This window comes from Chelonoidis abingdonii, chromosome 2 (genome assembly GCF_003597395.2).
Source record: "Chelonoidis abingdonii isolate Lonesome George chromosome 2, CheloAbing_2.0, whole genome shotgun sequence".
In the NCBI taxonomy this organism is placed as follows: domain Eukaryota; kingdom Metazoa; phylum Chordata; order Testudines; family Testudinidae; genus Chelonoidis; species Chelonoidis abingdonii.
The window spans coordinates 4285056-4308635 of NC_133770.1; the positions used below are offsets into that span (position 1 = coordinate 4285056).

Consider the following 23580-nt stretch of genomic DNA (forward strand, 5'->3'; position numbering starts at 1 on the left):
CTTTAGAGGGACAAGTTCAGTAATTCAATTTAGGCTTTGTCTGCACTGACCAAAGTGCACTAAAAACACACACCTCCGCTCCTGAAAAACACAAGTTTTGTCAACAAAAAGTGCCGGTGTGAACAGTGCTTTGTCAGCAGAAGAGCACTCCTGCCAGCAACACTACTGCCGCTTGTTGGGGGTGGAAGTTTTTTGTCGGCAGGAGAGCTCTCTCCTGACGATAAACTGCAGCTGCACAGTGCACCTTTTAACGCCACAGCTGTAGTGGCACAGCCGTGTTACTAAAAGCTGTGTAGTGTAGACATTGCCTTAGTAGGAAGTGAGAGATTGAGACTCTTACAAGAAACAGCTAAAGATATTGTGAGAAATCACAATGACTTCTTCAAGGTCCTCATTCTTGTGTCCAGATTTTGCCGTCCAGATTGCCAAGTGACAGAATCTTAGTCCAGTTCTCGCAAAACAAATGGTCATATCATAAAAGCCATCATCATTAATTGGCAACTTTATTGGTAGAGTCTGTGAAGACCAAAGACTGAATGGACCATGGCCTCTGAACTCTCTTCTAATCCCTAGAGCCCTAATGAGCTCCTCCGGGTCACGACTGAGAGACATTGGCATGGGACAATATAGAGGGGGCTTATATTACTTCTGTCTGGATTGTACCTATTCTGTGAACAAACAGAGCATCGAATTCAGCACCTTATGCATGCACTAAACTAATTCACATAATTGCCCCTCCCCTCCCAAAAAAGGCAAGTTACAAATACAAATCTTCACATGTGCACACAATGAATCCTGAAGCTTCTCAGTCAGCTCTTAATGGGCTTCATCATGGCAATTGCAATGGTTTAGAAGCTCCCAGACCTGAAGAAGAGCTCTGTGTAAGCTTGAAAGCTTTTCTCTCTTACTAACAGAAGTTGGTCTCATAAAATATATTACCTCATTCACTTTCTCTCTTCAGTTTATAAAGAGGTGAAGTCAATACTAAGGAAATACTTTCATTTTGTTTATATGGATAATCTGATAGTGAATATTCCAAGCAAGGGAGGAACTAGATCAGAGGATCTTCTCAAGTCCCCATCCCCCCCCCCCCCAAGTTAGTCTTATTGAAATAACCAGAAGTAATGAATTCCTTGTGGGGAAAATCTTGGTGATATTCATAGATTCATAGACTTAAGGTCAGAAGGGACCATTATGATCATCTAGTCTGACCTCCTGCACAATGCAGGCCACAGAATCTCACCCACTCACTCCTGGAACAAACCCCTAACCTATGTCTGAGTTATTGAAGTCCTCAAATCATGGTTTAAAGTCGTCAATGTGCAGAGAATCCTCCAGCAAGTGACCCATGCTGCAGAAGAAGGCGAAAAACCTCCAGGGCCTCTGCCAATCTTCCCTGGAGGAAAATTCCTTCCCGACTCCATCTTCCATGCAGCATTTTACAAATTAACCAGGCAAGAATAACTTCATTTGCCATTGAAATGCAGCTTCCTCTGGGATGGAATAAGTCAACCGTTTGGTGGCACACAACAAAGCTACACAGCAGGTTAGGGGCAGCAGCGGAAGAATCACACATGCTACTGAAACTCCAGGGGGCACAGTGTAGTTACTGAAGCTAGAATTCAGTTCAGGTATCAGGGCTAAAACCCCATTCTGGGGGGAAAGACTGTGAAATCTTTAATGTCTTAAAGTAGCAACAGCCTTGGCTTTACATCTTGTCCAAAAGAGGACACCTCCACCAGCAGTCCTAGGCTAACTTCATGCTGCGACATTGGCTCATTGCTGACCCAGAAGAAGGCCATCTATTGAATCACTTACATTACTGCTGGTGCTGGTTTTCCAGAGGTTTCCCAGTCCGGTATTGATAAGGCCCAAATGTGCGTCGTTTGAGATTTGTCAAGAAAACAACCTTGTGGTGATATTGCTGCAGCAAATAAAATCCAGTAAATAATATATATATATTTCCATAGCTTATCTCTGAGAACCCCCAAATCCAGCCTGTTTTTATAATAGCAGTAAGACAGTCTTAGGTGTAGCAATGCAGTCTGTCCCCACACGTAGCAGCGCATGCCTGTCAACATGCCCTAAAGAAACAGACTTAATGTCGGGTGGATCCACATCTTGGTGTGTTGGCTGAAGATGGTAGAGAAAAAGTTGGAGCCTGTGATATATGCTTGGCACCACACTAGGATAGCCTTGCTCCAAATGGACCAATACAGACAACTTCTCTCCTGGCACTTGGCTGAAGGCCAAGACATGGGACAGGTTTAAAAGTCAAGGCTGGTGTTGGGTAGAAACAGTCTGGGGAACTTGATGGTGGAATTGGCTTCTTTGGTCAAACTTTAATACTCATATGCATATGCCATAAGAGACACTCATTTCTGGTCACTCTCCGTCTCTACTGGTTTTATTCAGTACACGTTTCTACTTGCACATATTCACCCTTTGTTGGCTGGGACAGGGCTTTTGATGATAATAATAAATATTTGCCTTTTTCTTAAGAATTCTTGAAACCTACATCAGCAGTGCTATTTGACACCTACCAGCCAGGTGATTAATGGGAAAAATGTGGCAAGGATTAAATATAAACTGCCCTTTGCGGTCAGACAATGGTTTCCAATTTCATAAAAAATGTTTCTTTGTGCTGAGTTGTTCCTTCCTGTCTCTGTAGGTGCAGATCCAGAGCAAGAAAGTTGACATTTCCAAAGTGTCCTCAAAGTGTGGCTCTAAAACGAATATAAAACACAAGCCAGGTAAAACTCTTAGTGTACACCCTCACACTTCGCCAGTTAGTGAATATTGCATGTCATTCCAGCAGAACCTGTGATCCCAATTGGAGCAAGTTAGGTGGATGGATGGTATTCTGAAGGGAAGTACCTAGTTTCTTATGGATGCAGCATGATCTCCTGGTTAGAGAAGGGGACTGGGGATCAGGAGAGCTGATTCTAATCCTGGCTGTGAGAGTGACTTGCCTTGTTCTAAGCCCCAAATAGCAAGTCATTGTTACAGCCAAACTTAAAACAAGGCAAGTCACTTAACCTGTCTGCCTCTGTTTTCCCAACTCTAAAATGGTGAGATACCTGCCTTTCAAGGGATTTGAGACTTAATGAGATCCTCAGAGGGAAGGCTTTAGAGAAGGGTGAAGTACCTCTCTCCAGTTCTCTGGAACAGATGCAGGAGACCTTTTAGTGTGTTGTAGAGTAACAATCCATACTTGTTGTTGTGTAACACCTGTCCTCAGTTGATCCTAAATCACTTTACAGAATGGATGTGCAAGAATCCTTTGTTCCCCACTGATAACACAGCAGAGGCACCAATTCTTCCAATATCTAAGATTTCCATTGGACTCCTCACTGAGCAGATGCTCTCTTTAGCTGAAATGCTGACAGGATCACAGTCCGAGGTGTTACGGCTGCAGGCCAGTTGTCTACACTTTGCTTCATGTCAGATCAAGCTGACCCTTCAGTAAGCCCAAAGAGTATGGTCCAGGCCCTTGACTTGCTGGCTTTTTCAGTAGCAAGGGCATTCACCTGCACAGAAGAGTCCCCTGGTAATGAAACATGCCTGTGTGAAGAAAACAGCGTTCACACTCCAAACCTGAAAACAAACACTACAAGCTAGTCTTTGTTTCCAAAGAAGTCCCCAGACGCAGCCCAAAAGTCTCTTGGGTTGAAAGCAGTTCAACCTTGTGCACAGAACATCATGGTTCAGTGCTTCAAAAACTCTCTCCCACTTCGAGAACATAGTGTGACAAACTTGGCCTCTGTCTATTCAGTGCTTTTCAGTAACAAGCTGTACGCTACACTACAATAACTGCTCTTGTCCAGGGCTGATTAAAACACAATAGTCCTGCCAGAATTATCTGTTATGTCACATTTTTAAGCAATTCTGTGTGGCCAAAATGATGGGATAAAATCCATTGGCCAGAAAAGATTCTGTTCACCCACGCAAAGCTCAGAAATTCTTTTAAAATGCTGAGGAGCTTATGTATTTAATGATGTCCCTGGAGGGCTGAAATTGCTGCCAGTGTTTGACTATATGAACAGCTTTCTAATAAAATGGTTAGAGGAAGCAGAACAATACACTGCACATCTCCTGATATTTGATGGGGGTTGCAGCCCTCCCACATTCATTGAGAACTTGCCACAAGTCTCAAGTAGGTCTTTGGGCCTCTTCTCATCCCTCCAGCAGAGTGCACCACTGTCAAACATAGGAACTGGCTTATTTCTCTCCTCCCCCACCCCAATGTTTGGGGCAGGTAAAGTGAGGATTTGTTTGTTCTATGGGTCGTGCTGTTGGCTGCACTGCTGACACAGGGTTGCCTCTTGAGCTGTTTATGCAGTGTTACTGGAGTCTGTCTGGAATGAGGCAGGTCTTCCTGCCCTAGAAGACAGTGATTAGTGGATGCTGTTTTACAATTGCAGCTGATGGAGATGGAATGGAAAATAAGTGAACATAAGAACGGCCACACTGGATCAGACCAAAGGTCCATCTAGCCCCGTATCCTGTCTTCCGACAGTGGCCAGTGCCAGTTGCACCAGAGGGAATGAACAGAACAGATAACCATCAAGTGATCCATCCTCTGTCGTCCATTCCCAGCTTCTGCCAAACAGAGGCTAGAGACACCATCCCTGCCCATCCTGGCTAATAGCCATTGATGGACCTATCCTCCATGGACTTATCTAGTTCTTTGTTGGACTAGATAAACTAGTGGGCAATGCAGTGAATGAAAGGGAGTCAGAAATCATACACCAAGGTCAAGTTGTGGATCCCTTGCAAACATCCACGTAAATAATGAGATGAGGTTGCCAAAGGACATGGAGGGAGAGGTGTCTGCACATGTACGTGAGTGGGCAGTTAGAGGATGCAGTCAGAAATAACCTTGACATCTAACGTGGATTGACCGTACTCCTCTGGAGGAGAGAAGTTGGAATCACTTCTGGTATAATGAAGGTGGCAAGGTGCAGTTCTTCCTACATACTCCTCCTAATATGCAGCATTTTCTGCACAGGGGATCTCCAGAGTTGAACTCGGGAACTCATGCTTGCTTGGGTTGTGGTTTTGTATGCAGAGGTGGAATTCACCAACTTTCATCTTGACAATGATCAGATTTGAGCCTAGGCCTTAGTTGGTGAAAGGCTGAGACACTTAATGCACTGTTCCACTCTACCTCCTACAAAGTAATTGGCTTAACGCAGAACTCTGGGGGTGGGTTTGGAGCAGGAGCAGGAGGAGGAGGACGAGGGAGATTCTGGGTCAGACTCTGCTCCAAGTGCTCCCCTGGTCTGAAACCATCCACTTCTCTTGCTCCAGGGGGAGGAGATGTCAAAATCGAGAACCAGAAGCTGAACTTCAAGGAGAAGGCGCAGGCGAAAGTGGGCTCTCTGGACAACGTTGGACATGTGCCAGCAGGAGGCACGGTGAAGGTACATTACATTTCTGCTCTGTGAGAGAGGTTTTCTTGAGCTCAGTTCAGCTCCCTGTCTCACTGCTAATGCATCCAGCTGCCCCCTTGAGTCAGCCTGTGGCCATTTACTCATTCCCAGCATCACTTCCATAATCACTCTGTCATTAAATCTAGAAAACAAGGAAGAGCTAAATGGGAGAACCATGTCAGTGTCCATTCTAGATGGGTCCCCGCTGCATGTCTCTAGAGCAGCGGTTCTCAAGCTTCATTGCACCACGTCCTCTTTCTGACAGCAAACATTATGACACGATCCCACGTAGGGCTGAAGCTGTAGCCTTTGGGCTTCAGCTTCTGCTCCAGTTAGTGGGTCTTGGGCTTCAGCTTCAGCCCCAGGTCCTAGCGACTCTAATGCAAGCCCTGGCGACCCCAATAAAACAAGTCATGATGCAGAGTGTGAGAACTGCTGCTCTGAGAGAGCAGTCTGGTTAATTTTGTCTCCCTCCCTCCAGAGGGTCTGTGAAGAGGCTTAATCTTTTAGGCTAGATCTATAAACAGGTCCATTGTTGCAAGGATGAGAGGAAAGTCTTGCATCCGACTTTTCCTCCCTCTGTTGTGATGTTAGAATATCAGCTCACTAGTCCTGGCTAAGTGAATGTGTAACTTCCTTATTGCACCAGTCAGAGCAACCGAAATGGCTAGTTGGAAGCTCTCTCCCAAACAGAGCTGCTGAGATCAGTGTGCTGTGGGCTGCAAATAGGCATTTTACTGCATCAAGGAATCTGTCTGGTAGAATCACCCATGGATGGGTTTGACCTCATACTAAACCCAGCTCTGAACCCTTCCTCTGGATAACTGTAAGGATGAATTCTTGCTTTAGAGTTGGGATGCTATCTTGGTACAGCACTTCTCTGCCACAAGGACACAAAATAATACCAACTGCCCTCAGCCACAGCTCTGTAAACTGCACTGGAGCATCTCTCAGCTTTACTACTGCCATGAGGCGTCTGCTGTTACGGGTGGGAACTCACCCCCACTTAGATGACCTTTTCATTATGAATGTGCAGGCTAACATACCAAGCCATGTACACATGAGAATGGAGCTGGAGTTCACATATTCAGGTAGATTCATTGACACCAGAGGTTTAGTTCTAAGCACTGTGGCATAGGAAGGAAGAAATCCTGTGTTGCAGCACAAAAGCCAGCGTCATCTCGGCCATTGGGGAGAGCACTGGAGAAAAGTATCCCTTTCCAAATGCTCTGGTTTTCCATTGTCTCAATCCTGTTTGTTCGTAACTGACATTTATGTTGTGGGAGCACCAAGAGGCCGTCTAGGTTGGGGCCCATTGTGCTGGTTCTGCATCAAACAAGATCGTAAACAGTCCCCGTTCCAGTGTCTGTGTAGGGGCTGGGAGACTAGCGTACATGGCAGGATTCACACACAAACAAGGATACAAATAGACCCCATTAAAACTGAGACACTGCCAGCAGTATTTATTTAGGGAAAGGTAGGATTTTTCTTCCACTTTTGAATCCTTTTAACTTAATTTTAGCTCCCAGTCAGACTTCAGCAGGCAAATGGCTTTAAGTAGGTATAAAAGTAGTTGATGTATTAGGGTAGGAGTTGGAATCTAATCCCTGTCCTATTTTATGCCAGGCTGTTCCAGCTATTTATGCTCTACAGTAATTACACTAGTGCAGTTTGCTAATGGCCAATGTTGTCCAATGGGGTTGGGTTCCATAAATAGTGTCTGTCACCTCCACATCCAGTTTGCATTGTGATTTCCCTGTCAGAGCTGGACATTTGCCTGGGGGTGCGAGAACCCTCAACACCTGCCGTCAGATCTTATCTATCTCTGTTGCCAGGGTGAGAGGCAGACTAGACTCCAGCTTGCTCATCTATAGCTCTGTGGGCTATTCTGGGCTCTCAGGAGTCAGACCTTGTTTTAAATAGTAAATCACAGATGCGCAGACCCGAGTGAGAGAGGTACTTCTCTGACTAACTGCCCTTTAATGGCCTGTCAAGGGGTCAGGTGCAAGACTGCTGGGCTTGCTCTGCTTGTGGAAGAATGGTGCAGAGGTGGGAACCTTGCAAGTTTGTGTGTTTTTCTTCAGAATTATCTAGGTACCAAAATTATGCTTGTGTGATGTGGGTTTACTGGGGGTCAGACGGGTGCACTGTCTGTCGAGGTTGTACGAGGCTGGTGGGGAATTGCCGGCTATTGCTAGATTTGCAGCCCCACTAGGCAGTGTAGGAAATGGCCTTACCTATAACCAATAAGATCTCTCAGCCCCCACTCAGATTCTCCGAAAGGAAACAGCAAAATCCTTCTTCCAAATGCATTCCCATGGCCGCTTGAGGAACCCATCTTGTAAAGGCTTTCTCCAGAGCAGCGTGGTGAGCAGCAGCGGGATGGTGGCCAAAGTATCATGGCGTGCATTCATCGTTAGTCAGCGCCCCTCGACACAGAGAGTGCACAGTACCGATGAGTTCTGTCTGCAGTGCTCACTCGGCCCATGAACACAGCATGCTTCCAGATGGTGTCTTGTCTCTGCCCAGCCCCCTCCTGTGCTGCTAGTCACATCTGCTGAGGAGCTTTCCAGATAATTCTGCATTCTCCTGAAGAAGCCACAGCTCTAACTTAGCATGTTCCCAACAGCACTGTGTTGGAAATCGGTGATTCCAAATAGGATCACCCTTGTTAAGGAGAACATGCCACAGAACAGAGCTGCACCAAATGGCTATAGACCTGCTTCAGCCAGTATGGCAAGGACGTGGTCTTCTGTCTAACTTGCGTTCATGGCTGTCGGATCCACTGTGAACTATTAATCTGGCAAGTAAGAAATAAAACCAGTCAAATCGAGGAGAATCTCATTGCAATATATTCAGATCACTTATTTTCACAAGTCCCTTCCCTTTTAATCCTACAGGATCATGCTTGGCAGTCTTCTCCTGGGTGATGGTGTCACTTTGTTCTAGTCGTCTTGCTGCTAGGCTGGTACTGCATGTGAATGTACTGCGCATTCCATGGAAGTGACTAGAGGTTTAATAATACGGGCACTCATTCGGTGACTGCTACGACTAGCCGGCTGAGCTGTGGTGGGGGGCCAGTGAGGTTTTGGGAGACGGGCTGGGGTTGTGGGTTATTGAAGCGTGTCGCTGCCAGATGTTGCTCTGATTGGAGAGCTGCTCAGTACAGGTGGGTTTTCAGGAAACTGGGCAGTTGATTGTAGCACTTCTCTGCTTCATTTCTAACCACCCCCCATCTTGGTGCATGCGGAGGGGGGTCTCCATGGGACCCTGACTGGAGTTTCTTCATTTCACTCCATTTCATTCCCATCCTTCTACTGACACGTCATTGTCCTCCCCAACCCCATTGTTTCATTATAGCCTGAGGGGAGTGAAGAGGCAGCGCTGCTGGCTCAGGCCCCTCAGAATGGAGATGTGACAGCGCCCCAGGCAGACAGTGAAATGCGGGAGAATGGAGTAGGGCCGACTGCGCCCACTGTGGGTGGTGGTGACCAAAGGGAAATTCTGAGCTTCGGCTGTCAGATACAAGAAACAAGTAAGTGCTCGAGCCTTCCTCTCTTCTCAGCTCCGCAGGGCAGGGCGGGGCGAGCACTCGCAGCAGGCGCGGAGCAGCCTGTGGACGTTGATCTCACGGATTTAAGCTTAAAGTTACATTTTTCTATCAATATTTTGCCATATTTTTAATGAACAAAATTGCCTTTTATTTTCCAGGCATCTAATGATGACATTATGGTATCATCCTCCGCTCCCCTGCCCCCTCTCCCCTCCCCCGCTCCCCATCTCACCTACCCCCTTGTGTCGCTGCAGATTGAATCCCACAAACTGACGTTCCGTGAGAAGGCCAAGGCTCGCACAGACCATGGAGCAGACATTGTCGTCTCCAAATCCCCCAACTTTTCCAGCAGCACTTCCCCCTGGTGTAGCACATCCGTCAACGAGAGCCTGGGCTCCATCACCTCGTCACCACGGCAACAGCCAGCTCCCCATGCAAACGACCTTTCTGCGGTGCTTGTTCAGCAAGGCTTGTGACTGTCCCCACGTGCCCCGCCTCCCATGTGCTTCCCACAGTAACTCAGCTTGGATCCCTTAACCTGGCACTTGGCTTTAGGTGGGAAGGGGACAGCGTTTTAGCAGGGCTAGCTTCCCTTTCAGTGGTGCTGTCTATCAACCGGGAAATGTAGTTGTTCACCCAGACAGCCCAGGAATCAGGTTTATTTCATTGTGACACTGGCTGCGCCTGACCCAGTGTGTCTCAGGCTCTGGTGATCGCGTGTTGGGTGGAAAGGGGATCCTTTCCTTGCCTCACCTCCAATCCTCTTGCTCTTAGGAGGACACCAGCATGAGTCTGAATGACGTGTTTCTTAGGGACAGGCAGCTGGAGACCTCTAGACTAAACATGTGCTTAAAGCCACTTCTCATTCTGGGGAGGGCGCCAAGCCTCATTCTATGGCTGCGTTTGGGTGGAAGTGGTGGGGCTGCACTACGAGTGGCCAAAGCCAGGCCAGCGTTAATGGGGATAAGCTGTGATCTTTCTCTTTTTTAACTTTTCCTCCTGCTGCTTCAGTTTCAGCTGTTCCTATTTAATGATTATCAATATTATACACACACATTAGGCTGTTTTAACTGTTGACTTTAACCGTTTCATTTTTTTTTGTGACGAAGTGTTGATGATTTATTGTGCTATGACCATGCTAAGTTTCCTTTTCTCTCTTTCCTTCTTTCCTAACCATAGGAATAAAGACATTAACCGCTGCTGCAGTGCTGGCTTCTTATCGACATATCCAGCAATTGTAACTGTTGTTTTTCTTTGTGTTGTTTTATTTTAAATATTTTAAAATGATGGAGCAAATTCATGGGATTAAGCCATGTCTGAAAGGAAAGGCATAAGAATGTGCTTTTAAAAAAAAATCTCTTGCTGTAACAGTTCAACTAAGCCTTGTATTGACTGCAACAATCTCTAAGGGGATGCTTAGAGAACCTCCTATCGGTGTCAATAACCAAGCCGTGGAGGGATTAACAAAGGGCGCAAAGTATATTTATTAATTCGAATAGCCACAGACCGTTTGTTTTTCTTTGCCATGGTATCAGGCCAGGGAGCTGCTTCGAACAGTATGTTGCAGGTTAATGCAGGGTGTGTGTTCTGATACAAGGGATCCAGTGTGATGTGTATTATTTTTAACAAAGGTTAAATATAGGGGTAAAGAGATTACCTGGCTGGATGCAATCTGGTGGGAGACAAGGATGGGGAAGAAATGAAAGGCTGCCTCTCATCCGGGGAGCCAGAGTGGGAGAGCTGAATGTCTGGGAAGGGTTGGGAGGGGTAGAGTAGGCAAGCTTACAATACGAAGGCATTACAGCCCTGGCTCATCAAGAGATCACACACCATTGTGCTTTGAGCTCCTTGTTTTATGTTGCGAACGACACTAAAGAAACAAAATGTATATAAAAAAACTGGTGGGCTTGAGTCATCGAACTAACTTTAAAACAAAAAGCAGAATAACAAAATACAGGGATCAAAGTTAACTGAAGACAGACTTCTGCTAAGGGGGCTGGCCTACTTGAAGTAGAGGGGGCGGAGAGGAGCCCACATCTCCCCTGCTTGTGGGAATATTTCTCTTTGGGAAGCTGACAATGACACGGTAACCTGGAATCTGTATTTACACACAAAGATTCTTATTGCACTTGTATTTTTTTATATTAAAGTTTGCATGATTTCTAATAAAATGGCATTAAAATGTAATAGTTTGCATCCAAATGGTCTGCTAGTCTTGTAAGTGCTTTTTCCTCTAAATACAAAATTGAATACACAATGCAGATTTGCACCTGAAAGGGGCTGTTATATATACTCTGTTCTCTCCATAAAACTCCTTCTGTTCCCCTCTTCCCCATCACTGCCACCTTTCCTGTCCAATTCATGCCACACGCCCTCTGCCCTAAGACCAGTGAGAAGTTCCCAGGCTCATCAAATTCTCCTGTCCCCTGTGCTCGAAAGTTCCACATAGTTGTTTACATCTCTCAATGCTTGTTTTGAGGGCCCATCCCGAGGCAGTTAATATTCTCGTAACCCTCTTTGTTCTTTGCTCCAACGTTTACCTTGCTCTGGAGAGGTGGCCGCTGGAGATGTAGGGCTGAGGCTGCCCAGCCGGGGCAGCACCATATCCAGTAAGCCAGTGATAGCCAGCCCATCCATTGAAAGACTGCTTCCAGAGGGGTGGATTCAGAGGTGGCCCCATAGCCAGTTGCCCTTGCTGTCCTCCTACCTCAGTAAGGGAGGAGAATGTATTCGATGTCAAGCATCCCCCCAGGTAAGATGGAGAATTGCGTTGTGATGCCCTGAGGCACTGTAACAGCTGCTCTGGCTCTGCAGGTACTGGCTCAGATCATTCCTGATGTTCATAGAGACCCATCCACCTGCATGTATCCCTCTCGGTATATATCACTGCCCCTTCTCTGATGCTTCCTAAGTTTTGTTACTAAATTCTAAACACCAGCAAGATCTCTTTAAATCTGTGAATTGGGATTGATCAGGAAGGGGATATTAGAGCAAGAGAAATGGTTTCAAGAGGGAAGGTTAATCCCCTTAACAGGAAAAGGCACAGACTTTGTTTCCCAAAGCAATAATGGAAGTTTGCTCTGAAATAGGAGACCTGACAGGGCTGCACTGGCTGGCATATTTCTGCAGTAGGGTAGGTGCACATCACCCAATGACCATCTCTCAGTCCCGTATCTGCAGGTATGTAAAGCCTCAGCTAAATTCCTGTTTAATACCAGATGCTGGGATTGGTGGTAATCAGGCTTGGGGCTCCCCTCCAGACCCAGGAGTTGAGAAATCTGCACTAATGAGTGAGGTTCCTGTGGGGGAGCAGCTGATAGCAGTGACTGGAGTCTGTTGTAAAATCCAGCCACGTGCTCCAGATGCATGTGGCCAATGCTCATTTGTTTTCTTCTGAATGACTTGGAGAGAGGTGGAAGCTAAAATACCACGTTCTTTTCACTGCATGCTGCTGGAGACCGCAGGGAAGAGTAAAACCATTGAGGCAGGATGTGTCTGATGGTCCTTTTTACCGATTTCACAGGGCAGCGAGTGTTTAGTTTGGGGGCTATGATAGGAAGGCAGATAACAACATTGCACTTTGTTCTGAGATTACAAAAAAAGAAAAAAAACAAAACCTGTTTTGCCAAGAGTTAAGTTTTACCTCCTTCCTATCCTTCTTGATTGCTTTTCTCTGAGGAACTGGTCGGTCGATAAGCTTACAAAGCATCGTAAGGTGGCAGCAGAGTGAAGGCCTATCTCAAAATGTGCACAAACCGTCCCAAACTCTCACAGGTTTCAGCTGAGCAGTAAGAGCTCTCTGTGCTTTTGTGCCACTTCTCTCTAACTCTTGTTGTGCCTGTGTTTAGGTGACTTAAACTAGATCCAGATATACCAGTTTGGTTTTGCTAGGACGGCTTCAGTTTTACTAAGAATTTTGTATTTTATTTTAAAGAAATAGCTGTAAGTATTGCTCACCTGGGAATTGTGTGTGTGTGTGCGGTTGAAATGGCGCTGGTTTCCTATATGGAGGAATGGGAGCAAGTGCCGAGTTATGCTGAGACCTGAAAATGAAAACTGCTACAGCTATTCTGCAGCAGGCTGGAAAATCTCTGCGAGAAGCTGGAAATCCCATTAGTCCTGGTTTGCCTTTAAATATCTGGGACATTGACCCGCTAATTGAAAACTCCTGAGCTGAGCTGTTGCCCCTCATGGCTCAATGCTGCTTCCATTGGAGTCAGCCACTGACTCCTGTGGGAGCAGGATTGGCCCCCGTGTGGGGAAAGGCTTCTGAGCCGTGGACTTGCACTGCTCGAAGGAGCTAGAGGTTCCCTCTTCAGCTGCATCTTCTCCAGATGACACATGTAAAACAGAAGGCTTCTTATGAGCCGGGCTTCTCCTCCCAGACATCAGGGATGCCAGTTGGGTGGGGTTCAACTGGCAGGAGGCAGCCTAATGCCAGGGATCTGTGTGTATTCTTGTTAGGGTTGATCCTAGGACTATGTGGTAAATAAATTCCATTTTGAAAAGTAGTGAGTTGAGTCTGAATTAAATGTGGCTTGAATGTAAATGTTCCTGGTCTGGGATGCCCTTGTAGACGCAGGGAATTCCTCTGGTTTCTCAGATATCTGCAGGAAGCTGGCATGGCTTGGCACAGCCAGGGGACAGGTGGGGTGGGGTTAGTGTTCTTTTCCCTGGTGGCAGTTGGGTTGGGTTTCATAAGCACGTCTGACAGGAAACTTTAGACTACAATGGACTTGACTCACGATGAATGGGGCATAAAAGCAACCTGCCGCTGTGGTCTTGGCGCTGAGCAGCCCAGTGGCAGAGTGATGGGCTGGAAAAGGAGATGCGCCCTGCTAGCAAGAGCAGCTCCATTGTACCACGGCAAGGCTAGATGGGAATGTGTCCCCTAGGGCCATGACAGCTGTCACCTTTGGGGGAAGAGGAATCTTTTTCTGGGCTTGTGGTCAGTGCTGGGATTGGCTTTGAGATGTCTGTAATGGCTGAAGTGGTGACAGGCTCCAGTGAGGTTAATAGGCTCTTTGGAAAGTGATTCCTGCAGGAGCTTGAAGGTCCCTTTTCTGTGCTGACCCTTGGTTCCACCTTCCATACTTGAGCTAACGCACCAGCCTGTTGCATTGGGGTGCAGTCAGGCATCGGTGGGAGCGGCTGAGGCTGGCTTCTCAGTGCCTGGGGACTGTTTAGTTGACAGTGGAGCCTTGCATCCCGTTGCATATCAGTGACATATCCAGCTCAGTGAGGCTTTAATACTGTAAAACAAAAGGACAGTCAAATAAAGAAGTGGATGGACTCAAGGCCACAACAGCAGAAGGCTGCATGGTCTGGCTGCACTGGCCTTCGCTGTTACAGGGCTGCATGTGTTCTGCTGTGCAGCACCTGCCCCAGAGGCTGGGTTACAGCCTGAATGTGCCTCCCATTGTCATTCTTGGTCCTATACTGCTAATTGAATGTAGTTCTCTGTGCTGACCCTTGCTGTCGTCCACTGTACACAGCGTAGTGCGTCAGTGTGAGTGAAGCTCTAGACTAGAACCATTGTGTGTTTGGTGCCGTCTGAGCAGAATTTTGTTCTCTGACGTGATTGAAACATGGCTACTCAGTGTCTTCCAGATTCTCAAATTGCCAGGATGTCCCTTGTTCTACCACAGGTGATGGAAGGAAGAAAAAGACCAAGACCTCTTTAGCCTCACGCCATTTCCTCCTTAGTGCTTTTGCTGGAGCATTGTGAAGGCTCAGGAGGGGGAGTAACCGGTTAGTTGGCTGGAGAACAGTGTTGTCTTCTTGGGGTGGAAGAAATGCCATTCTGCCCAAGTCCGTGCAGTGGTGGTGTCGCCGTGTTGGTCCCAGGATATTGGAGACACAAGGTGGGTGAAGTCGCATCTCTTATTGGGCCGACTTCAGAGCATAAAAGCTTGTCTCTCACCAACAGAAGTTGATCCAATAAAAGATATGACCTCTCCCACAGACATTGTCATTCCACTCAAGGGCAGTTTCAGTGTTTGTGCAGGGGACGGGCGGGGGGGAATTCACAGGAAGATTCTTCGCTTCCTGGAGGAGTTTGACAAGCAGTAAAAGCCAAGATAAATGTAGAACTATGGAATAAAGCTGTGGAAAGCATCTTCCACCTTTTGTTGCCCTTTGCCACTGATGATCTAGCTACAATATATATTTTCCTTTTCACAAAAATCTCTCTCACGCTGGATGCCATCCAGTATTAAGATCACTCAAGACACCTTTATTCCAGCCCTCTGCTGACTTCCCTTTCTGGCACTTGAAGGCCCAGTAATCCCTTAACGTAGGTACATGGTGGAAAAAGCATAGAAGGAAAGTGGAGGGGGTGGACTGAGAGGCAGGTATGCTCTGAGCACAGGACCAGGAGCAAGAACCACTGGAGCTCTAATCATGTCTTCAATACTGTCTCCCTCTGTAGTCTTGGGAAATCACTTAACCTCTTGGGCTCAGTTTCCTCATCTGCTAAATGGGGGGCAATAATAGTTATCTCGCAGTGGAGGTGTGAGGTATGATCAGTGTATAAGTTGCTCTCTAAAGGTTAAGTATTAACATTTTTGTGTTGTAGGAATATTATACAGAGGATCCTTCCGCATCACTTGAGATGCACCATAATGACCGAGAGCACGGAGCTGTCCAGTTTTGGCAGTGACTGTGCAGCCAACTGTTGCTGTAATGTTGAGTGATACAAGTGTTTCTATAATCTAGAGGGTGCTGATGAGGAGGGGAGGGGGGGAGATTATTGCATGGATGTAAAGTCTGAGACTCCAGCTACTTGGGAGAGGTGGTAGAATACTAGAGGGGGAGTGCAAATCCCTGGTACTGACGGCAGGGAGTAAATTTGTACTGGTTTACTTCTGCCTTTGTTTCACCCTCCTTGTTGACTGTACAAGACTGGTGTCTCCATTAGCAACATTTCCTGATTTGACGTTGTGATTCTTACTATTGTAAAGGATTGAAATAAAGCTTCTAGATGTTCAACCTTGGCACTAGTGTGAATTTGCATTTTTTTGTGGGGTGGGGGCTGATACTTTTCTGGGAAACACACCCATTCTTTGGATGGTGGGTTAATCCTAGTCTGCTGCTGAGTAAATCCACCATGGGCAGAGGCAGGCGCAGGCTACATTCATTCTTCTGTAATAGTAGCCGCTCCAGCTCTTAGAGGGATCTCGTTTGCTATGTGTAGTCAGTCACTCAGCCTCCATATTTCCCTCTTCTCTGGACTGACCTCCACAGCTAATAGAATTTAGTTGCGTGAAATGGGGATCTCTTAGATCCTAATGCACCATGTGTGCTGATGGTGCTGTATAATCTGGGGAGCCCAACGTTTGAAACAGTCCTCTGGCCTGTGGTGTACTTGGCTGGGTGGCAGAAGAATGGACTGTTAGGTTTCCCTCAGTGTCACTGGTGCTGCTTCTCAACAGGAGCTGCTTTGCCTGTGCTGTGGGGAGCAGAGAGGAAATACAAAGTGAGGTTCCAGTTTGCTGTTCTGCTAAATTGAGTCTTGGCTCCCAGCTGTGAGCCTAATTCTGTGACTTTTGGCAAGTCACTTAACCGTATCTTGGTCTCAGTTTCCTGATAGGGAAGATGGTGTAAATCTTGCTTCCTGTGGATACTTTAATGTTGGCAAAGTGCTTTGGAGACCTAAAGCTCAGTGACCAGATTTCCAGACATGATGAGCATCTGCAACTCTTCCACCTGTGAGCTGTGGGGGTCGAGCACTGCTGCAAATCAGGCTGAGAGGGAGAATTAGAAGAAGCGAGGGGCAGAAATCGGGCTGGGCTGGTTTTAGAAACTCAATTATGCGCCTCCTGCATCTGGATCCCAAAGCCCTGGAGTGGTGTCCAAATGAAACCTCTCTAGCACCCCAAGTTGAGTTCCTCTTATTTTCTCTAGGCCAGGCTTAGTGCGCTGTGCTGTGGGGAAAGAGCTGATCTCTTCAGCCTGACCATAATGCAAACTCCCAGTTCGAGGGCCATCTGCAGCCTGTGGGGCTCCAGCAGTTTTGGGGCTGGGTCTCAAGCTTGGCCCCACCTACTGCCCCTGGGCACTCCCCTGACTGGGGCTCCAGCAGTGCAGTGGAGCTGATTGGTGTCTGCCTGCTTGCTCAAGTGGCTGCTGGCCCCTCCCTGCAACCCAGGGGTGCGGCAGGGCAGGGCTGTGCCTCAGGGCACTGCCCCTGCCCTGAGCACCTCTGAGGCCAATGGGGCAGTGCCTGGGGGCAGCAGTGAGTGGAGGCCCCTGGCCTGCCCCGCCTTGGAGTCCCAGGTAAGTGCTGCACCTCTGACCCCCTCCCAGAGCCTGCTCCTGCACACACACCCCCAAACTCCCTCCCAGAGCCTGCACCTGGTCCCCACACCCTCCTCCTGCCCCCAGACTGCCTCCCTACACTCCCCCAGCCCAACCTCTCACCTCTTCTGCACCCAATCCCCCTACCCCAGAGCTGTAGTCAAGGGGGGACAGAGGGTTTTTGGGGGTGGGGCATGGTTCTGGACAGCATGAGTGACACTGGCCCATGGGGAGGATTTGAGGACTGGCACTAGCCCTAAGGTAAATTGAGTTTGAGACCCCTGCCATAATAGCTTCACTCCTCTTCCTTTTGTGAGCCCTATGCAAGTTGCTACCTGCCTCTTGGTTTTAAAACCTTCAACCAGCATGATGTACTGTAAGCACAGCAGGGTGGGGCTTGGTCCTTCCTACCTTTGCCTGACCTCATTTGGTCTTTTTTTCTGTGAGGACTATAGAGCCACCTGGGAGTGTTACCCAGCTTCACTTGCTGAGTAACACTCCCTCAGTGTCACTAAGACCCATAATCCATAGCGAGCCCTTAACAAATGGAAGAGACCTAGATAGTCAGGGTTGAGGTAGCACAGGTATGGTGATGGGCACAGTATAAGAACCTGACTGCAGTAAGATCACCCTCTTCTCTCCCACAAGACAAGCAGCCTCTGAGGGCTAGGATTTTCTGGATGGGACAAGCTCCAGCTGCTCTTCAAACTATGTGCAGCTGTAGCCTGAGGAGACTCAATAAATAAGAGTGGGATTGCCAATTGAAGAAGACTGGCTTAGGTGATAGTGCCTGGGATGGAGAAGGAAGCTGGAGACCCCCTCCACCTCACTATACTGTGTAGGTTCACAGAAGGCCAAGTAGGGTTGCTATGTATCTGTCCTCAGCCTGGCCTTCTAGCTGTCCCTGTCAGCTTTCTGTACTGTGTCAGCATTCTGACTAGGGGCCCTTCTGCAGCTCTTCCACTGCGCATGGTTAAGGATTGCAGGAGACAATCAGTTAACAGGCTGAAATTGCTGGTAGGTACCAGTAAACAAACAGCCTAGGAGCAAACTCCTCTGGCCATTCAACAGGCTCGTTCCTGGCTGTGGCAAGGCTGTGACTGAAATCTCTTCCTGCTTTGCAGGCAAGTTGGACAGCATAGGGATCTAAGGAACACTGTTGGCAACACGTGTGTGGCCCCAAGAAGCAGCTAGCTGGGGTTGTAAGTCATGGCTCAGGCAAGTGTCTACCACTTTGAAGGCCTACAGCAGTTTGACTCCACCTTGTTCTTAAGCCTCCTGTTCTGCAGGTGCAACTTCTAATTACGGAATTGCCTTTATTCCTCCTCTGCACCTGGGCCCCTTAGGCTGTGAGGGCCAGGTGAGGTGTGGCTCAACTGAACATGGTAAAACAATGGCCTGAGGCTGCATTGTCTGTGTGAAAACTGGAAATGAATGAGGAATAAGGGAGGTGAGTGCTGTCACTCAGAACTTAAGCCCAGAAAGGACCCACCAGATCACCTAGTCTGATGCCCTATGTAGCACAGGCCATCCCTAGCTACCAAGCCCAGCAACTGAAATTACAGTGAGATGTTACAATGCATCAGGGCCCCTGCAATCCCACACTGCAAGTGTTCATACCTCTCTCCTGCTACCCTGGAAATCAGATTGAGACCACAAGCCACCCCTAAGCTCAGTAACCTTTTGGCCATAGGGTACTGGCTCCATTCACCCACACATGCTCTTGCTCAAGCACCAGGCCTGCAGCACAGATGGGCTCAGCCCTATGATTTAATGGTAGCTTTGCCTCTTCCCTCCCATTGTCACTGAGGCAACAAAAGAAAAGAACATTGTGCAGCTGGGGCCATGGGGCAGGCCTAGCCTAGGCTGTCTGGCTGCAGGCTGTCGCAAGAGAACAATCAGCTTTGGATACAGTGATTAATAAAGGACAGAACCGGTCACTACTCTATCCCTTTTTATTGTCTTTAATCTACTGTTGTAAAAAGATCCAGTATCACATAACAGCCACTGAAGATCCTAATATCACACTAGTTCTGAACCATTTAGACAATAGCTTAGGGTTTTTACCTGCTGGAAGGGAAAATCCACACTGTTTATTGTACAGACTGAACGTAGAACACTGCTCAAATTATTGTGACAACCTCTCAAGCAAGTGAAATGTAGATGAAAAGTTTTGCACGATTGACTACAGGCTCCAGGGCCCCCAGGCTGCCTAGGACAGCCCCTCCCTCAGGTGCAGTTCTGAACAACTGCTATTCAAAGAGGCTGAAGCCAAAGTAACCTCTACCTGGAGCTCACTGCCAGCAATGACATCTTGTCCCTTGTAGCCACCCCCCATGAGCTTTCCCACCCTCTGCCCCTGTGCTTCAGCCCATAGCTAGAGCAGAGCGATTCCATCTCCACTACACCAGGTGGAGTAGTTCAGTTACAATGGCCAGGGGCTGCTTCATGTCTTTGCCACAGTTAGAGCCCAGTGGACGCACTGAAGGCCAGAACAGGCTAGTTTTTGCTCTTGAAGTTAATCCATATGCAGAAAGCTGCTGGCTCCCACATGGGAGGATGGAGCTCCTAGTGGCTTCTCATTAGAAGGGTAACAGAGGACCCAGTGACAATACTGTGCCCCATACATAAACTAGACTCTGTGCCAGGTCAGGAATGGTTCCCACCTCTTTCCATCACACAAGTGCCTCTGCCAGTCTCCTCTTAGCTACAAAGAGCAGTAGAAATAAAAACAAATCACAAGTCCAGTGACCACCTTTCATTTCCCCGGTGGGCAAATCAACAGTGGCACTGCCTGGACTAGCACACAGGCACCTGCCATGTTATGATACAGGATTTTTGCCTGCACCTCATAACAGACATCATCTGCAAAGCGACTGTCCAGTGCCGGATCAGCTGTAGCACTCTCCAGCCACCCGTCTCTCATACGTTACAGACATTAGTGAATTTATCCTCACAACAGCCCTGTGAGGTAGGTTGCGATCTTCATCAACAGCCAGAGACCGGAGACAGAGCTGGGATCAGAGCTCTTGCCTCAGAACGTTGTGCGTTAGTCACAGAACCCTCCTTCTGTGCTACTCTGGGCGCAGGTCATAGAAAAACAGGGAACAGCATTACTCAAGGAGACAGGCTACCAGAACCAGTGGCCTCTGCAATCGCTTTATGGGTTGCATAGGTTACAGGGAGCTGGCTTCCTTGACAGAGGGAGAACAAGAAATTAAAATAAAAAGCAAAAAAGGACAAAAATACAGCCAGATAGAAACTACATGACATCTCACACTCCTAATGCCAACACTGAGCTTGATCTGTGCAGCAGAAAACCACCTCTAGCTGCCACAGGCTCAGAGATGCCCTCTGCATGGAATGTCAGGTCCAGCCCCTTCCAGGGCTCGCTCTCCCTCTTGCCTCTTCAGACCGAGCTCAGCAAGTGGAAAATTAAGACGACAAACCACCACCCTGCAGCAGAGCTGCCAGCTCCACTCTGGCTGGCCCCAACCCTCACTCCAGGCACAGCTATGAGCTGAAAGTCCATCTTCCTCCTCAGCTGAGAGCAGCTCTCAAACCGGGGAGAACTGGTCTGGGCACACCCTGGAGGGTGGAGGTGACGGAAACGTTGCAGGAATCAGCGGTGTCAATCGCTTTCCAGTTCAGGGTCTACAACGACCTTTGGAAGAGAGGAAGTGGCCTTCCATTGAACTCGGGGGCGTCAGCACTTCCAGTCCATTCTCTGTGTCTCAGCAGCGGCCGACGCCAGGCCTGCGCTGGTTCCTCCTACACGATGACCATGCCCGGAGCCAACAGCAGGAGATTCTGACAACACTGATCTTCTAGGATGGAGAGAGATGACTTCACAAGGGATAAATAGAATTTTATTTAAATAAACATTTGTGAACATCTTTATACAAATTACAAGTCCCCATGCTCAATCCTCCACACCTCTGTCTAGGCGCCAAAGCTGCCAGGAGGTCCCTTGAGCAGATCCACCAGGATGTCAAGCAGCTGGCTGTGCTGATGGTGCAGGTCCCCCGGGATGGCAGACATTTCGTAACACAGGCAGGTCTCCACCATCTTGGAGAGCGACACACGGAAATCACGCAAGAGGCGGATCGTGTACGAGTCTCCTTCCAGTACCAGAAGGTCACTGTCGGTCAGAGAGACTGTCGCCCGCCAGCCATCGTCTTGGGGGAAAAGAAAGGAGCAGGTAAGTGGAGTTAACCAGCAGGATGGAGCTGACTGGGCCCAGCATGTCACAATGCATTTCAGCCTTTCCCCTGCCGCTGGAGCAGGAGGACTTGGTGCAGACCCATCCCCTGCCCTCCATTTGCCAAAGTCTGGGATCCCCTCTGCACGCTGTGCCCTCACCTGCCAGAGCACTCAGGCTCCTCCACACATTTTGGGAAGGAGCAGCTCGAGGTCCGTGCGCACGTGACAGGAGGACAGGGAGAAGCAGCTCACCAGGGCCCAGCACATCACTGATAGCTTTACCCTCACTCACTCCAGGCTGCTGCCTTGGGAGAGGGACTGGGAAAAGCCACAACAGCCATGATGTACAGACCCTGGGGCCTTCTGAGGAATTGTTTACATCTGAAGTGATAAAGCTGCATCTCCCTGGGGAGGAGAAATTGTTCCTCAGCTCCAGCCCCCACCTCACTCACCAAGTGACAGAGTTTAGGGTAGAAGCCACGGTCCGCCTCTTGCTGGTGTATCCACACAAGTCAGCCCCTCGAGCTGTGGGGAACTGGGCCCAGCTTGTGAAGCATTAGCTGCCAGGCATGAGATTTCACAAATACCTGCTTGTTCAGACACTGTCTGGGTCTGGCAGCCCTTCTTGCTTCAGGCTCTAAGCCAGCCAGAAGGGAACGGTCCAAAAGCCACAGTATATCCATCTTATCAGCATCCAGCCCAAAGCAAGAGTTTTACCATGCAGGTGGCAGAGGACACAGACCTGGGAGCATGCAGGGGACGGCTGGGAGCATGGGCTCCAGCAGCTGGATGGAACAGGCAAACCGGTTCATAGGTAAGTAACCGCTGCCTCTGTAGTGCTCGAAGGGTTAACTCTGCCAGAAGCTACTGGGGAGAGGTGACACAGGGCAAGGGCTCCTGCTCGGACAAATGCCTCAGTTTACACCCCTCTACCGCCATGGGCAGGGACTGAGCAGAGGTGGGAAGGCAGCGCTGTGGAGTAGCATGAGCAGGAGAGCTGGGAAAACCAGCTGTAGCACCCACCTCGGACATGGATATCAGTGTCAGTCATTAGCAGCACAGCCAGCGGATGGACCTGGGAGGAGTCCCGCACAAACACCCCGCCGTTGGACTTCACCGCCATGAAGTAAGTCAGCCAGCGGCTGTACAGCTTAGAAGCCTCCCTGGTCAGGAAAAGCAAGGGGTTATTGCGGACACATGCAGGTACCTGCTACCAGCCCACTCCACCCGTGCCACTTACAACACACCAGTCACAGCCCAGAGCGAACGGCCCTGTCCAAACGGCAAGGTCAGGCAGCTCCTCTTTCCACCTAGGAGGAGGTTCCAGCCCCGCTGTCTGGGAGCTCACTCCCTTCCCCACAGTGGTGGCCTCAGCATGCACCAAGACCCTCTGCCCCCGCGTTCACACCCTCACATCTGCCACTTGCCTGTTGATGGTCGACTTGTGAAGCAGGACGGTGCCAGCCTTTGTCCGATAGGAGTAACTGTTGGGCTTGAACTTTCCCTGCCGGGTCACTTTGCCTTGTCTCACCTGGGAACAGGAAAGGCATCTCAGCAAGCAGCAGACTCCATTTACACACAGGCCTGCCAGGTGCTGCTGGAATCCAGGGCACCCAGCAAGATCTGAGCAGAGATTTCCCTCCTGGCCACCCTGAGTGGCTGTGGCAGCCTTGCCCTCTCCCTGCTGCTGGCAGGTGACAGCTGTGGGCAGGAAGAAGTGATGGCCAGCCCTGGCTGCTGCAAAGCACATCACAGGAGGCAGAGGATTGGGGGGCCCAACTGGGGAGGAACTGTCCATCGCCTCAATGAGCCGTGGCTGGATGAGCACAGGCCTGTGTCTGAGACTAGATGGCCTGGCTGGTTTGGCAGTGGGAGAGATCTGGGGGGGTTGATTATGTCACATGGGATGAGGCGCAGGCAATTTGCTTGCCCTACCAACAGACACAAGCACAGAGCCCCAGTGGAAGGAGAGTGATCCCAGAACACAGCCCCACACCGCTACCCTCTCACACACTAGGCAAATGGACAACAGCCAGGAGAGTGTGCGGTGGGACCACAATGCCCAGGAGTGCTGGCAGCCTGCTGAGTCCC

At 48.9% G+C, this 23580-nt stretch overlaps 2 protein-coding genes across 20 annotated transcripts in view; one reads left to right on the top strand and one right to left on the bottom strand.

Annotated features, from left to right (window-relative positions):
• Positions 1 to 15983, top strand: part of MAP4 (microtubule associated protein 4) — a 314214-nt gene extending 298231 nt beyond the window's left edge. For 13 of the 14 annotated variants that reach the window (XM_075062115.1, XM_075062111.1, XM_075062119.1 and 10 more), the window contains 4 exons: positions 2672 to 2753; positions 5314 to 5426; positions 8796 to 8970; positions 9147 to 9236. In XM_075062115.1, coding sequence (XP_074918216.1) covers positions 2672 to 2753; positions 5314 to 5426; positions 8796 to 8970; positions 9147 to 9154 — 378 coding nt within the window. In that variant the 3' untranslated portion in view covers positions 9155 to 9236. The other variant, XM_075062117.1, reaches the window with a different exon arrangement.
• Positions 15984 to 19223: 3240 nt separating this feature from the next.
• DHX30 (DExH-box helicase 30) overlaps positions 19224 to 23580 on the bottom strand; it is a 42205-nt gene continuing 37848 nt past the window's right edge. For 4 of the 6 annotated variants that reach the window (XM_075062127.1, XM_075062126.1, XM_075062128.1 and 1 more), the window contains 3 exons: positions 22913 to 23020; positions 22513 to 22648; positions 19224 to 21464 (listed from right to left, as the gene is read on the bottom strand). In XM_075062127.1, the coding sequence (XP_074918228.1) occupies positions 21229 to 21464; positions 22513 to 22648; positions 22913 to 23020 (480 nt within the window). In that variant the 3' untranslated portion in view covers positions 19224 to 21228. Of the gene's footprint in view, positions 21465 to 22512; positions 22653 to 22912; positions 23021 to 23580 lie in introns of all 6 variants that reach the window. The other 2 variants (XM_075062129.1, XM_032786581.2) reach the window with 2 other exon arrangements.